The sequence below is a fragment of the Phragmites australis genome, chromosome 15 (assembly GCF_958298935.1).
Source record: "Phragmites australis chromosome 15, lpPhrAust1.1, whole genome shotgun sequence".
NCBI lineage: Eukaryota > Viridiplantae > Streptophyta > Magnoliopsida > Poales > Poaceae > Phragmites > Phragmites australis.
In genome coordinates, this window is record NC_084935.1 from 16,493,200 (window position 1) to 16,506,446 (window position 13,247).

At 44.2% G+C, this 13,247-nt stretch overlaps 1 protein-coding gene across 1 annotated transcript in view; it reads left to right on the forward strand.

Moving 5' to 3' along the window:
* LOC133892812 (uncharacterized) overlaps positions 1-12,968 on the forward strand; it is a 32,709-nt gene extending 19,741 nt beyond the window's left edge. The window contains exons 13-23 of the mRNA XM_062333765.1: positions 1,462-1,582; positions 1,838-1,907; positions 2,170-2,257; positions 2,337-2,457; positions 5,381-5,574; positions 5,659-5,767; positions 5,889-6,044; positions 6,284-6,386; positions 6,506-6,679; positions 12,133-12,278; positions 12,385-12,968. Coding sequence (XP_062189749.1) covers positions 1,462-1,582; positions 1,838-1,907; positions 2,170-2,257; positions 2,337-2,457; positions 5,381-5,574; positions 5,659-5,767; positions 5,889-6,044; positions 6,284-6,386; positions 6,506-6,679; positions 12,133-12,278; positions 12,385-12,578 — 1,476 coding nt within the window. The 3' untranslated portion in view covers positions 12,579-12,968. The remainder of the gene's footprint in view (positions 1-1,461; positions 1,583-1,837; positions 1,908-2,169; positions 2,258-2,336; positions 2,458-5,380; positions 5,575-5,658; positions 5,768-5,888; positions 6,045-6,283; positions 6,387-6,505; positions 6,680-12,132; positions 12,279-12,384) is intronic.
* Positions 12,969-13,247: the final 279 nt, after the last annotated feature.

A 13,247-nucleotide genomic window follows, 5' to 3' on the forward strand; every position in this document is an offset into this window, starting at 1 on the left:
CTGAAAAGGAATCAATACGAGAGCCGATAGACTGACAAATAGCCCCTTTCCAAGCGATTAGAATGCCGCCTCTGGAGCCATCAGCTGGTAAAGTGACAAACTGATCGAAATCAGGCCCCAGCACCGAAAGGAGGAGACGACGCGTCATCACATCAACTTTCGTTTCTTGCAAACACACAATATCCGCTTTAGACGAAAGAACCACGTCCCGGACAGAATTGCGCCGAGCAGGTTGGTTGAGACCCCGTGCATTCCAAACAAGAATGGTCGAAGGATTCATGGGTAAACAGGAAAAAGAGCGACCACCAGAGAAGGTACCAAAGGTTAACAAGACACGGCCAGCGCCCCATCTGATCTGACATGGGCGGCGTCTTCAGAATTCCAACCAAAGATGGCAGCGAGAGCGGTGAGGTGCTCACGGGATAGGGTGTTCTGGAACAGCCTGCTGTAGGCATCTTGAGCTTGAAGATCAACATGTTCGAGGTTGGAGATAATCCCCAGACTTCGCATGATCCTTTTCTGGGCATCAGTGGTAGCCGGCCTCGGAGGGCACGGGCCTGCACTTGCAACTCGTCTGCTGCGCCTAGGCATGGAGACTTGCACCGGCACCTTGCAACGTCTCTTCTGGATGATGGGCGCCGGCAGGAGTCGATCGACTGGTTTGGAAATCCTTGAGACAAAAGGATGAGGATTTTGGGGCGAGGAAAGTTCAGGGCATGGTGCCGCCGGGGCTGGAGGCGTGGAAGCATGGCGCCCGCGCCTAGAGTAGACGCGCAGAGGAATCCCAGCGGTGATGTCTGACGGAGCGGGAATCGCGGCCTCGGCAAAATCAACCAGCCCAAGGGTGCTGGCTGGGCTTGAGCATGGCGACACCACTGACGAAGAATGAGGCGTGGCCACAGCGCGCGAACCATCGTCGATAGGCGTCGGGGAAGCAGCAAGAGGCAAACAGACGTCCGTAGCAGGAGGTAGAGGCCCAGTGTGAAGCACAGGCCCACAAAGGGAGGTCGGTCCCGAGCCCAACTCGCAAAGCAGCCCATGGGCACAGAAACCCCGGCCCGAGGACGGCAATGGAATAGACGCAGGGATTAAGGCGGGGGAGGGATCCGCCTCGGGACCAGCCGCCGCCACCGCAATTGTGGCGATCGCCTCGAGCGAAGGGATGTCAAGTGGGGTCCCCACCTCCGCGCCCGAGGCTGTATATTTTGAGATTGAAGTGAAACTTGGTCTACTATGTGCTATAATTTAAGTCGAATTCACTCACCCCGCAAAAGAAAAAGAGTCTACCTTACATCAACTGACAAGCAGAACTAAAGTTGGAGATACCGTGATAGAACTTCTTTATTTGATATGCGTGTTGAGTTGTTCACTTGTGAATCAAAGCCGTTTCAGGCTGTTAGCATTGTTTTTTTCTTAATTGTGAAAGCACTGGCTAATTGGAAAACTTCATACATCTTTCAGTGCGAGGAAGTTTGTCGCCTTGCGCTACTAAGACGGTACCGGCTACTGCCACATATCTACACTCTTTTTTACAAGTCACATACGATGGGTATTCCAGTTGCTACTCCAGTTTTCTTTGCTGGTAATAAATGTTCTCTTACTGTTCACTTGTGTATAACCCAATAACCCAAATTAAAGTTGGCTCAGATGTTCGTAGCTTGTAGGTAGAACAAAGTTTTATGGCAATCTGTTGCCTACATTCTTTTGTGATCCAAACTTTATACTGAAAAAAATATTTACATCCTTCTCTGAAATTGTATGGTGTTAGATAGCAGATGGTCTTCCCTGGATGCAGTTTATTAACAAATATTATATCTCATTCCTTACTTTTTTGTAGACCCACAAGATCCAGAATTGAGGAAAGTTGAGACTTCCTTTCTCCTTGGACCACTTTTAGTCTGTGCAAGGTAATGGTTTTACATCAATCACCTGACAATATCTTCTTCTGCTCCTGGTATGTTTTTGTATTTGTTGTCATCTAGCCATGTGTCAGTACCTCCGTGGCTACGTGTGTGTGTGTGTAAACTTGTGTTAGAGATGATTCTGCATCATCAATTGGAAATTGTTCCATTTTCTGTGATCTATCATCAATTGCCAGGTAGCCAACTGATCTTTTTCTGCATCTTTCTCTATGCTTTGGTGTCTACAATCTTTCTGTTCTTTTGGCAGCACTTTACCTGATAAAGGAGCTCATGAATGTGCACATAAGATGCCAAAGGGCATTTGGTTGCCTTTTGATTTTGGGGATTCGCACCCTGTAAGTTGGTTTGTATAACTCCTATTTTTCTGACTTCAATGATATTCTGAGACTTATTTACGAATGGATAATCACGTAGGATCTGCCGGTGCTGTATTTACGAGGTGGAGCAATACTTCCTGTAGGTCTTCCTATTAAGCATGTTGTTGAAGCAAGTTTGGAGGACGATTTGTCACTAGTTGTTGCATTGGATGAAAATGGTATGCACCTTCACATATTCTGAATATCAGATATGCTGTAGATGTGATATGTGTTTCGATGGATAAGATAACAGAATTTTCTCCACAACAAATTAATCTGTGTTTCCATAATATCTCATGTTTTTTTATGAATTAGTTATCTTTATTTGGTAGGGGTGCAGGCGGGGTGGGCTTTTGCTGCCCGCCCCACGTCTGCCACGGTAAAGTGGGGGCTGCCACAAGCCCGCCTAATCAGCCGCTGATATTTTGTGGGTTCCACTAAGTTGCAAAACAGCCCACCAGCTAGCTACAACAGGCAAGCACGCGGCAGCCGACAGCGCCACTGGTGTGCTGCAGGAGCCCAACTCTGACTCCTCTTCCTTGTTGTCGTGCAAGCGTGCCTCCCATTGTGCCTGTGGCGCCGCTCCACAAGGCACTCCCGGTGCCGCTGCTCCACAAGGCGCCTGCTGCCTATCCATATTTTAATACGAATATGAATACAACTCTGGATATCCTCAAATGCGAATACGAATTGGATTACTCGAATATAAATCTGTATCCGAATATGTACTAGATCTAGTTGTATGTGCATATCCTACACCTTTAATGACAAAATGTGAAATAATAATTTATTTGACACAAGCATGATGACAATTCACCATAAGGAACTTTATTTTTAGTGGATACCATGACTTTAGATGATTTTGGACCATTGGATGGGAAATTAAAGGCCAAATTATCGCTACAATGTATGTGGTACAATATCAAACAGTAAAATAATAGGTAAGATTGAAAGAATTAAGTAAGAGAACAAGATAAAAGAATCGAACTTTATGTTACCCACATTTTCTATGATCGAACTTTATGTTACCCACATTTATATTTCATAGAAGTATTTCTACATATTTGGATACGGATATTATCTATATCTATATCCATTTCTAGGAAAACGGATTTGGATATATTCATATTCATATTTGGGAAACGAATTCGGATATATCCATATTTGTATCCGTGTGTCAATCGGATACGGATTTTTCTTGCCACATTTATGTTTGACTGAATACGAATATCTGATAATACAGATATCTACTATCCGTTTTCCACCCCTAGTAGCACTCCACAAGATGTAAGTCTGCGGCCCCAATCTCCCGTGTCGGCATGCTCCTTGAGTCCTCCGATGACTTAGGCTCGAGCTCAACATCGGCCATGGTGTGGTGGTGCCCCTTTCTCCCCCTTGTTGCCTCCTCCGTCAAGTCCGTTGCTAGTCACCAGATGCGAAAGCGGCGATGGCACTGTAGGGACGGGCTCCTCGACTGCAAACGAGGCGCAAGGTCGGACCGTGTGAACGCAGGCATGGAGCAGTAGGTTGCGGCAACTGTTCCTGAATCCGATCGAGGAGTGTAGCTACGTTGCAAATCCAGCTCCTACCGAGCTCGCTGCAGCTCTCATGGATGGATTCTTGATTTTGATGATTGTGTCATTTGCCCTCCCCTTGTGAATGCCTCTGTCATGGTAGCCAGCCGACCGCTCGGATGGGCCCAAGAAGCACCACGACAACAACATCAGGCCCATGGAGTACCATAGTCGGGTTACCTTTTTAATTTGGAGATAAGTTTAATATGTTAGGATTCGAATTGATTTGTTTAGAGAAGTTTGGTAGGAGATAAGTTAGGAGTTGGATTAATTAGTATTGCTTATAAGTTTGGTAGGAGATAAGTCAAGAGTTGGAATTGAATTAGGATTGTAATTTCTTCTTTCTATATACAGGGGCAGTCGACACATCCTTGTAATCAAGCAAGAGAAGAATTATTATAAGTCTTCTCAATCTATAGTCTAATATCTCTTCCCTAGCAGCCGAAGTTGCCCAGCTATCCTCTCAGTGGATGTTTATCCCTAATGATCCTAGGATCATAACATTTGGTATCAGAGATAGTTGATCTTGACCCATGGCTTTAGCTGCGTTCGCATCTTCATCTGCGCCGCCATGGTTTTGCCGTCGTCATCCCCATGGGTGACACCACCGAATCCAACCGTGGGGAAGCCGCCACACCATTTGCAACCTTGCTATCGACATCCGCATGGAAGACGACGTGGGAGTCTTCTTTATCGACATGGGGCTACTAGGACTGCAACCGTGGCTGCCACCTAAGCAGCCCAAGGCATGTCCTGGAGGGGTGTAATGTCATGGCGAGAAGCTGGCCACTCAGATGGGCCCGAGAAGCACTACTGTAGCAGCAATAGGCCCAAGGAGCACCACGGTCAGGTTACCTTTCTAATTAGGAGATAAGTTTGATAGGAGATAAGTTAGGAGTCAAATTGAATTAGGTCTACTTAGAGATAAGTTTGGTAGGATATAATTTAGGAGTTGGAATTGAATTAGGATTGTAATTTCCCCTCTCTATATAAAGGGGTGGCCAACACATCCTTGTAATCGGGCAAAAGAAGAATTAATCTAAGTCTCCCTATTCTATAGTCTAATCCTTCCCCTAGCAGCCGCCGCCGCTCGGCTATCCTCTTGACGGATGTTTATCTCCTTTATGATCCTCGGATCATAACAGCCTTAGATAGTAGCGAAAGGAATCAATCAAAGAGGAGCATCTTTGCGGGTTGCTTGCTTTGATCCCCAACCCAACAACACCTTCCTCTTTCTGCGATGGGAAGGTCGGTCGTTGGAGAGTGGAGGCAGAGGACATCTTTGGGATCAGCGGTCGTAGTCGCCAGGAGGAAGGGGGCGCAGGTTCGCGGCGCTGCTGGTTACCGCGGACAGTCCCACGTGGATTTCTCTAGCTATGTGGGCTCGCGGTGTGGGCTGACCAAGCAGGCTAGCGGCACAGCCCGCCACACTCACACCCTTATTATTTGGTGTTGAAGATATTTATTTAAAATGTTGTCTCAAAACTGTGTGCATAATGTCCGCTCAACGACTTGACCTATCTTACAGGTAAAGCTGAAGGTGTCCTCTTCGAAGATGCTGGAGATGGATATTCATTCACTCAGGGAGACTATCTTTTGACATATTATATTGCTGAACTCCACTCATCAGTGATTACTGTCAAAGTCTTCAAATCTGAAGGATCATGGAAGAGACCAAAACGTAACTTGAAAATAAATATATTACTTGGTGGAGGCGCTATGGTATGTCTATTAGTTTCCTTTTATTCTTTTTTCACATCCAGGCACAGATCTTTATTTTAATATTTCAATTTATTGTTCTTCCAGCTAAGTTCACATGGCATTGATGGTGAAGAAATACACCTTACAATGCCTTCGGAATCGGAAGTGTCCAGCTTAATTGCAACTAGTGAACTTGAGCACAAGAAACGATTGGGTATATATCCTACCACTTCATTATGGTTCTTCTATTTTAGATATAGAAGGAAATCATTACACTACCGCAGTTTTAGTTGTCTGAGCTTGTCTCACGCTGGTACACTGTGATGGTTGTACAGAGATGATTCAGCCTATACCTGATATAGATGAGCCATCAGGACAGGATGGCACTGAGCTCTCAAAAATACCTGTCGATTTAAAGAGTGGAGACTGGTTGCTTAAGGTTATTCCATGGATCGGTGGCCGTATTATCTCGATGACCCATCTTCCTTCCGGTATGCTTCATCTGTAATTTTGTAATTTGATTAATGTAATCCCATTAAGTTTGTAATATATTCTAATAAGATTTGTTATCTTCGAAATTGTGATTGCCTTGATTTTTTCATTTGCTGATACATAGAAGTATTCAAGTATGTGGATGAAATGCTTGTATATCCTTTCTTCTTGCAAATGAACTAGAAATGCTCCATTAGTTGACTTGTTACCTGAAGTATCATTTTATTGACATGTGCAGATTCCCAGTGGCTTCACAGCAGGATTGAGATCAATGGTTATGAGGAATACAGTGGGACTGAATATAGGTCTGCTGGCTGCACAGAAGAGTACAAAGTCATCAGGTAAGAGAAACCATCATTGCAGACTAATTGCTTGTGATATTCTTTGTTGCATGTTAGTGAATAGTTTCTTGGCCAGTTCTAGTTTTGGCCACAAAATAACTTTTCCTACAAAAGTACAGAAAGTATCTTGAGCAGTCTGGAGAGGAGGAATCTATTTGTATGGAAGGTGACATTGGTGGTGGTCTGGTTCTCCAGCGGCAGATATCCATATTGAAAGACAACCCAGGGATTGTTCAGATTGACTCTAGCATTCAGGCAAGAAGTGTCGGAGCTGGTTCTGGTGGGTTTTCAAGGTGAGTGCTCCCCCTCCCACACACAAAAAAAAAAAAGAAACAAAAAAGGAATGACGGTGGTAGTCCTTAATGATGTACTGTGCAACTCTTCAATTTATCTTATTTGAATTTTGAACACAAAGCACACACTCAGAGTGCTCCTATGGACTATGATGCATGGAAAGTAATTTTAAGAAGATTTTAGTCAGTGAATAAAGTTCACCTTTAGTCCAACTCTTGCCAGGGTCTAATATTTGCCCCCACTCCAACAGTGTTTACTTTAGGTCCTAAGACTGGTCTCATGTGATAGAGTTAGAGGAGAAATATCAGAATGTCAGTTATACACAATTAGGATTCTAGAAGTATACATATGTGACCTCATGGGCCTTATGGGCTAGTACATATATCACACACATATATACTTAACACCCCCCCCCCCCCTCAAACTCAAGGTGGATCAGATGATGACAAATCTGACACATTGAGTTTGAGAAGATGAAAGCGATGTTGATCTCTAGTCTGGGTTTTGTGAAGAAATCTGCCACTTGAAGTTCAGAGGGAACATATTTGAGATCAACGTTTGACTGCTGACAATGGGATCTTATGAAGGAAGCATCAATTCCAATGTGTTTCGTCAGCTCATGCTTTACTGGATTGTTGGCTATCTGAATAGCACTGATATTATCACATAGAAGAGGAGTTGCAGTAGAACATGAGACTCCAAGATCAGCCAGCAACCATCGAAGCCAACTTTCTTCTGCTGTGGTGGAAGCAAGAGCTCGCAGTTCTGCTTCAGCACTGGAGCGTGACACTGCAGTCTGTTTCTTGGACTTCCATGCAATGAGAGAAGTACCAAGAAATATGCAATAACCTGTGATAGAGCGGCGATCAACAAGATCAGTAGCCCAAGTAGAATCAGAGTAAGCATGCAGCTGAAGTGTGCTTGATTTTGCATAGAATATCCGTTGTGATGCTGTCCCCCTCAGGTGTCTTAGTACTCGAAGCAAATGTGCATAGTGGACTGAGGTAGGAGCACTAACTAACTGGCTTAGAACATGAACGGAAATGTGCATAGTGGACTGAGGTAGGAGCACTAACTAACTGGCTTAGAACATGAACGGAATGAGTAATGTATGGTCTCGTAACAGTAAGGTAAACGAGACTACCAACAATACGACGATACCGAGATGGATCATCAAGTGGAATGCCATCAGTGCGTCACAACTGAAGATGAAGCTCCATGGGAGTAGCTGCTGTGCGAATATCAGTAAGACCAGAATGAGCAATGAGGTCCTTAAGATATTTATGTTGGACCACATAATAGCCATCAGATGTGGAAGTAACCTCAATTCCCAGAAAATATCTCAATGGACCCAAGTCTGACATCATGAATTGCTCACTGAGGCGCGCCTTGACAAATGCAATGTATTCATTGTCATCTCCAGTGATCAACATAAAGTAAGAGCAATGTGCGCCCACACTTAGAAACATGAACAAATAGGGCAGGATTATCACTGAAGTGCTCAAACCACGCCTGGGGCGCTTGCTTTAGGCCATAAAGAGCACGACGAAGACGGCAAACATGGGCTGCTGGAACCTCAACTCCTGGTGGTGGATGCATATAGACTTCTTCATGAAGATCACCATGAAGAAAAATATTCTTTACATTCATTTGAGAAATGGTCCAAGAACGGATTGTTGATACAGCTATGAGAGTACGGACATTAGTCATATGAGCAACAGGGGCAAAGGTTTCCTCATAATCACGACCATAGGACTGCTGAAAACCTCTTGCAATAAGGCAAGCTTTATATTACTTAATTGAACCATCGGCTTTAGTCTTAACTTTGTATATCCACTTGCATGTGATAGGGACAGCATGAGCAGGTAAAGGAACAGACTCCCAAGTACCAGTATGTTGTAAGGCCATCTCCAGTAGCTATCTCAATTTTTCATCAAAAAAACACTATTACAGCATCTTTTTTTTTCATCTCTAACAGCTACCCTATTTCCTTACTTCTACTACTCTTTTCCTCCCTCCGGATCCATTGTCATCCTCTATGGACAGTACTTCTACAATGTTTTCCTCCCTTTGGGAATACTGTTATCCTTTATGAACAGTACCGCTACAGTGTTGCGTTACTGCTACAGTAACCCTGACAAAATTGCAGCATCATACTCTCTCTCCGCAACGCTGTAGCACGGATAGAGTATCTGTTGGAGAAGATTTTTGGCGCTACAGTTGCCCGCAAATCACCCGCAAATCACTGTAGCACTAGATTTGCAGATTCTGTTGGAGTTGGCCTAAGGCTTTAAGCTCCTTAGACATTACCTGCTCCCAGACTGTAATGCCAGCTACCTCTTGATATGAATTTGGCTCGCACACGGCACCAGTAGTGAGAAAACCAAACCGATCAGGTACATTAATAGTAGCACGGTTTCTAAGATTATACCGTGGTGCCAGATCAGATGAAGAATTATCTAAAGGAGTGTCTGTGGTACTGGCCGAAGGATCATTAGGTACGACATGGGAACGACTATAATGAAAACGTATTGGAGGAGTTGAACGTGGAAGAGGTGGTGAGACTGGAGGATCAGAGGACGCTGAAAAATCAGGTAGATGTAGAGGTATAATGGGGTCCATGGATGTGACAGGTGGTGAAAGGGTAGATGAATCTGAGGGGATGGGTGGCAAAGAAAGGAAAGAAAGGGACTTAATGGAAGATTGTGAGCGTGTAGTGGATGAGTAGAAATAAGGACGAGATGCAACAAAGACAACATCTCGAGAAATTCAAATACGACGAGCAAAAGGGTCATAACACCGGTAGCCCTTATGCTCAAGACTATAACCCAGAAAAACACATTCAACCGATTGAGCTGTTAATTTGGTGCGCTCATGTGGAGGAAGAACATAGCACGCACATCCAAACACACGAAGATGATCATGGCTAGGGGGAGATCCATGTAGGATTTCTCCAGGACACTTGCCCTGGAGACGACGAAGGTTGAAGATTAATCAAATAGACAGCAGTAGGTACAACCTCGGCCCAAAACTGAGCAGGCACAAAAGATGCAATCAAAAGAGTACGTGCAGTCTCAATAATATGATGATGTTTACACTCAGCAACTCAGCAACACCGTTCTATGCATGAGCACCAAGACAGGATAGCTGAGCAAGAGTACCCTCAGAAGAAAGAAACTGACAAAAGGCATTCGACAAATACTCTCCCCTTGAATCAGAATGAAAAATGCGAATTGCAGAAGAAAATTGAGTATGAATTATACGAACAAAAGACTGATAAATAGATAACAATTGAGAACGATGCTTCATAAAGTAAACCCACATATACCGTGAGTAGTCATCGATGAAAATAACATAGTACTTGTGACCTTTTGAAACAAAAGGAGCAGGACCTCATACATCCGAATGAACAAGATCAAAAGGATGACTAGTTCTAGAGGTACTAGAGGGATATGGCAGCTGTATTCGCTTGCCAAGTTTACAACCAGTACAATCAAAAGAAGTGTCAATAGACACTGGACCAAGGGCACCCTGCTTAACTAAGGTAGACAATCGAGAACCACTTAAGTGACCTAAACGATGATGCCATTGAGAGAAAGTGGCTACAGATGAAGCTACTGTTGAGGGGTGATGATAACGACACCGAAGACAATGACAGAGGGAGATGTAGAGTACTGGTGAACCTCTATGGCGACGGCCAGTACCAAGAAGAGATTGGGTTCGACGATCCTGAACAAAATAAGAAGTATCATCAAACCCAATGAAGCAATTCATATCAGCAAGTTGACAAACGAACATAAGATTCATAGAGTTTTGGCAGAAGAGAAACATTAGAAACAGTAAACTGGGAATTAGCAAGGGTGCTCTGATGAGTGACAATACAGGTACTGCCATCGGCAGTCTGAACATATCTGATTTCTATAACTGGTTTGCACAAAGCCAACTGAGACTCATCAGAAGTCATATGAAAAGAGGCTCCTGAGTTTAAGACCCAAGACGTAGAAATATCTGAAGTTGTAGTGGAGGCAACAGGATCACCAGACATGTAGGCACTAACGGGTGCTGCTGATGTGGTCCGTGCAGAAGAGTGAGTTATTGAATCAGTACTAGGGGAGGCAGTTGGAGGCATGTTGGGAGGAGCAACTGCTGCTGTGCCTCTATGAGGAGCTACACACCTAGCTCTCATCCAGACCGAAAGCTCAGGATGAAGATCAAAGCATTGCTCTTCAAGGTGACCTTTCTTTCCACAATGCTTGCAAACAACAACCTTACGAGAGGTCACAGCACCCATCAGATTATGTTGAGGAGGTGCTGCTAGCACATTATGTTGTGGAGCAGAGGAGGCAGCCAAAGTGCGAAGACATGTCTCCTCAGCAATCACAACAGAAAGAGCCTCTTTCATAGTAGGTAGAGGGGTGCGCCCAAGAAGTTGAGCACGGATTGGCTCAAACTCTGACCTCAGGCCCATCACAAATTGAAACATGATGTTCTGCTGCTCATACTTGTCCCTAGCAACACAATCTGTGCATGAGGAATTGGACTTCGGCACCATTGACTCTAGCTGACTAGAGAGTTTGGTGAAGGCAGCATGGTACTCCTCAACTGACGTATCCTTCTGCTGAAGATTATGGAGATGTTTGAGGGTAGAATACTGAAGAGCTGAACTGCTCTGTTGATATATGTCCCTTATATAGTCCCACATCTCCTTGGTTGTATTGTGATCCTCAAGACTCATTCTGATGTTCATGCCAACACTCATGCACAGAGTAGCCATCACACGATCATCAGAGACCCTCCAAGCCTTTGCGTCTTTATCAGCAGCATCTGGTGGATCATCCGTAAGATGCAAGGCAAGCCCAACGGACCGAAGTAGCATTTTTATAGTGTATTCATGCGAAAGAGTGGAGCCAAGGGACGGGGATTGGGGAGTAGAGATGGTGCTCACTGAGGCTTCGTCCAGCCATGGTTACTACAGCTGCGTGCGCGGCAGGTGTCAGAGGCCGCATAGTTAGGTGCAGCTGGTTCTCGTTGAGGCAGAAGCAGGTGGCCACGGTGGGCGGGCAGGCATACATGTATCGGTCACAAGAAGGAAATATAGAAGAGGGGATACGAAGAAAGAGAAGGCATGCACGATGACATGCGTACATTGCTGGCAACGTAGCAAAACTGGCAACATGACTGGCAGCATGTGTACAACACTAATGAAACTGCGTTAGACATCACTTGCGCTGGTTTTAACAATTAGGGCCAAAATTTGACTTTCTCCTTGGTCATGTCTTGGTTTGTTTGCTTTGAACCTTGTACCTGAGTATGCTTTGCTCTATTATTAAGATACTTTAGCTACAGAGGGCTTATGAGTTATTATTTAGGGCTTTTTTTGAACTGTTCATCGCAATTGATTCTTTCAAGCACAAGAACATCTTGGACACTAAATTGTGTTTTTCCTCTGAAGGTTGGTCTGTTTACGAGTTCATCCTACTTTCACCCTTCTGCACCCAACTGAGGTGGCGGTTACTTTTACGGCCATTAATGGTTCAAAGCAAGAGATCTTCCCAGACTGGGGAGAAATAACATTCGAGGGAGACCTCAGGCCTAACGGTAAGTTATTCCGAGCACTTCTTTAAGAATTATTTTTACTTCTGCCTTTGCCCATTTCTGTGAACTCATTTACTTTTAATTTCTATCTTTTGGCAAACACTCTCAGGGGAATGGATGCTAGTGGACAAGTGTGCCGGGCTGAGTTTGGTAAATCGTTTTGATCCCAATCAGACTAGCAAGTGTTTGGTGCACTGGGGAACTGGTGATGTCAACATGGAGCTTTGGTCAGAGGAAAGGCCAGTCTCTAAAGACACGCCATTAAGAATTTGCCACCAGTATGAGGTGAGGCAACCGAGCTAAACGCTCAAGGTGCAGGAATAAAATTGCCATTCTGGAGGATGCTTCAGTTCAGAGTAGGTCTTGTTTCACGTAGTGACGTTCGTGCACCAAAACTCTTGTGTGTATTTCGGAGTCGTGAAAAAAAAAGCCCCAACACAAATGCTTGAAAAAATGGGATCTTCGGGGAGGAAGTTCGGCCTGCTGAAGCCTCGTTGCTATGCGATTCCTGCTATTGTTCGTAACAGGCGTCATTAATAAAGCTTAGACGTATGTTGCAATCTCTGCTACTGTGTTATTTCTCTTTATTAATGTCTCAATTAGAGTGCAGACTTTGTATGTGTTGTGCACAGATGAAGTTAAGTAAACCTGCAAAAAGAATCAATTTCATATTGCCCACTGTCCTGAGTGCAACCACTGCAGTCAAAAATCAATTTAATAAACCGATGGATTTAGTAATTTCTTACCAGTAATTCCGGCATCAACATGTCAAGTTTTAACCTAGTTTGTTATGTATCCGCATACCCAAACACTCGTACTGGAATCTCCGAAATGGGAAAAAGTACTACGGAGGTTGTCGGGACTGGTCTAAGGGCAGATTAATACATATGTCATATATTGAGTTAGGAATCAAACTTAATGACTTAAAGTGATATTATAACTTAATGTGAATATTTATTATTACAAATGGGA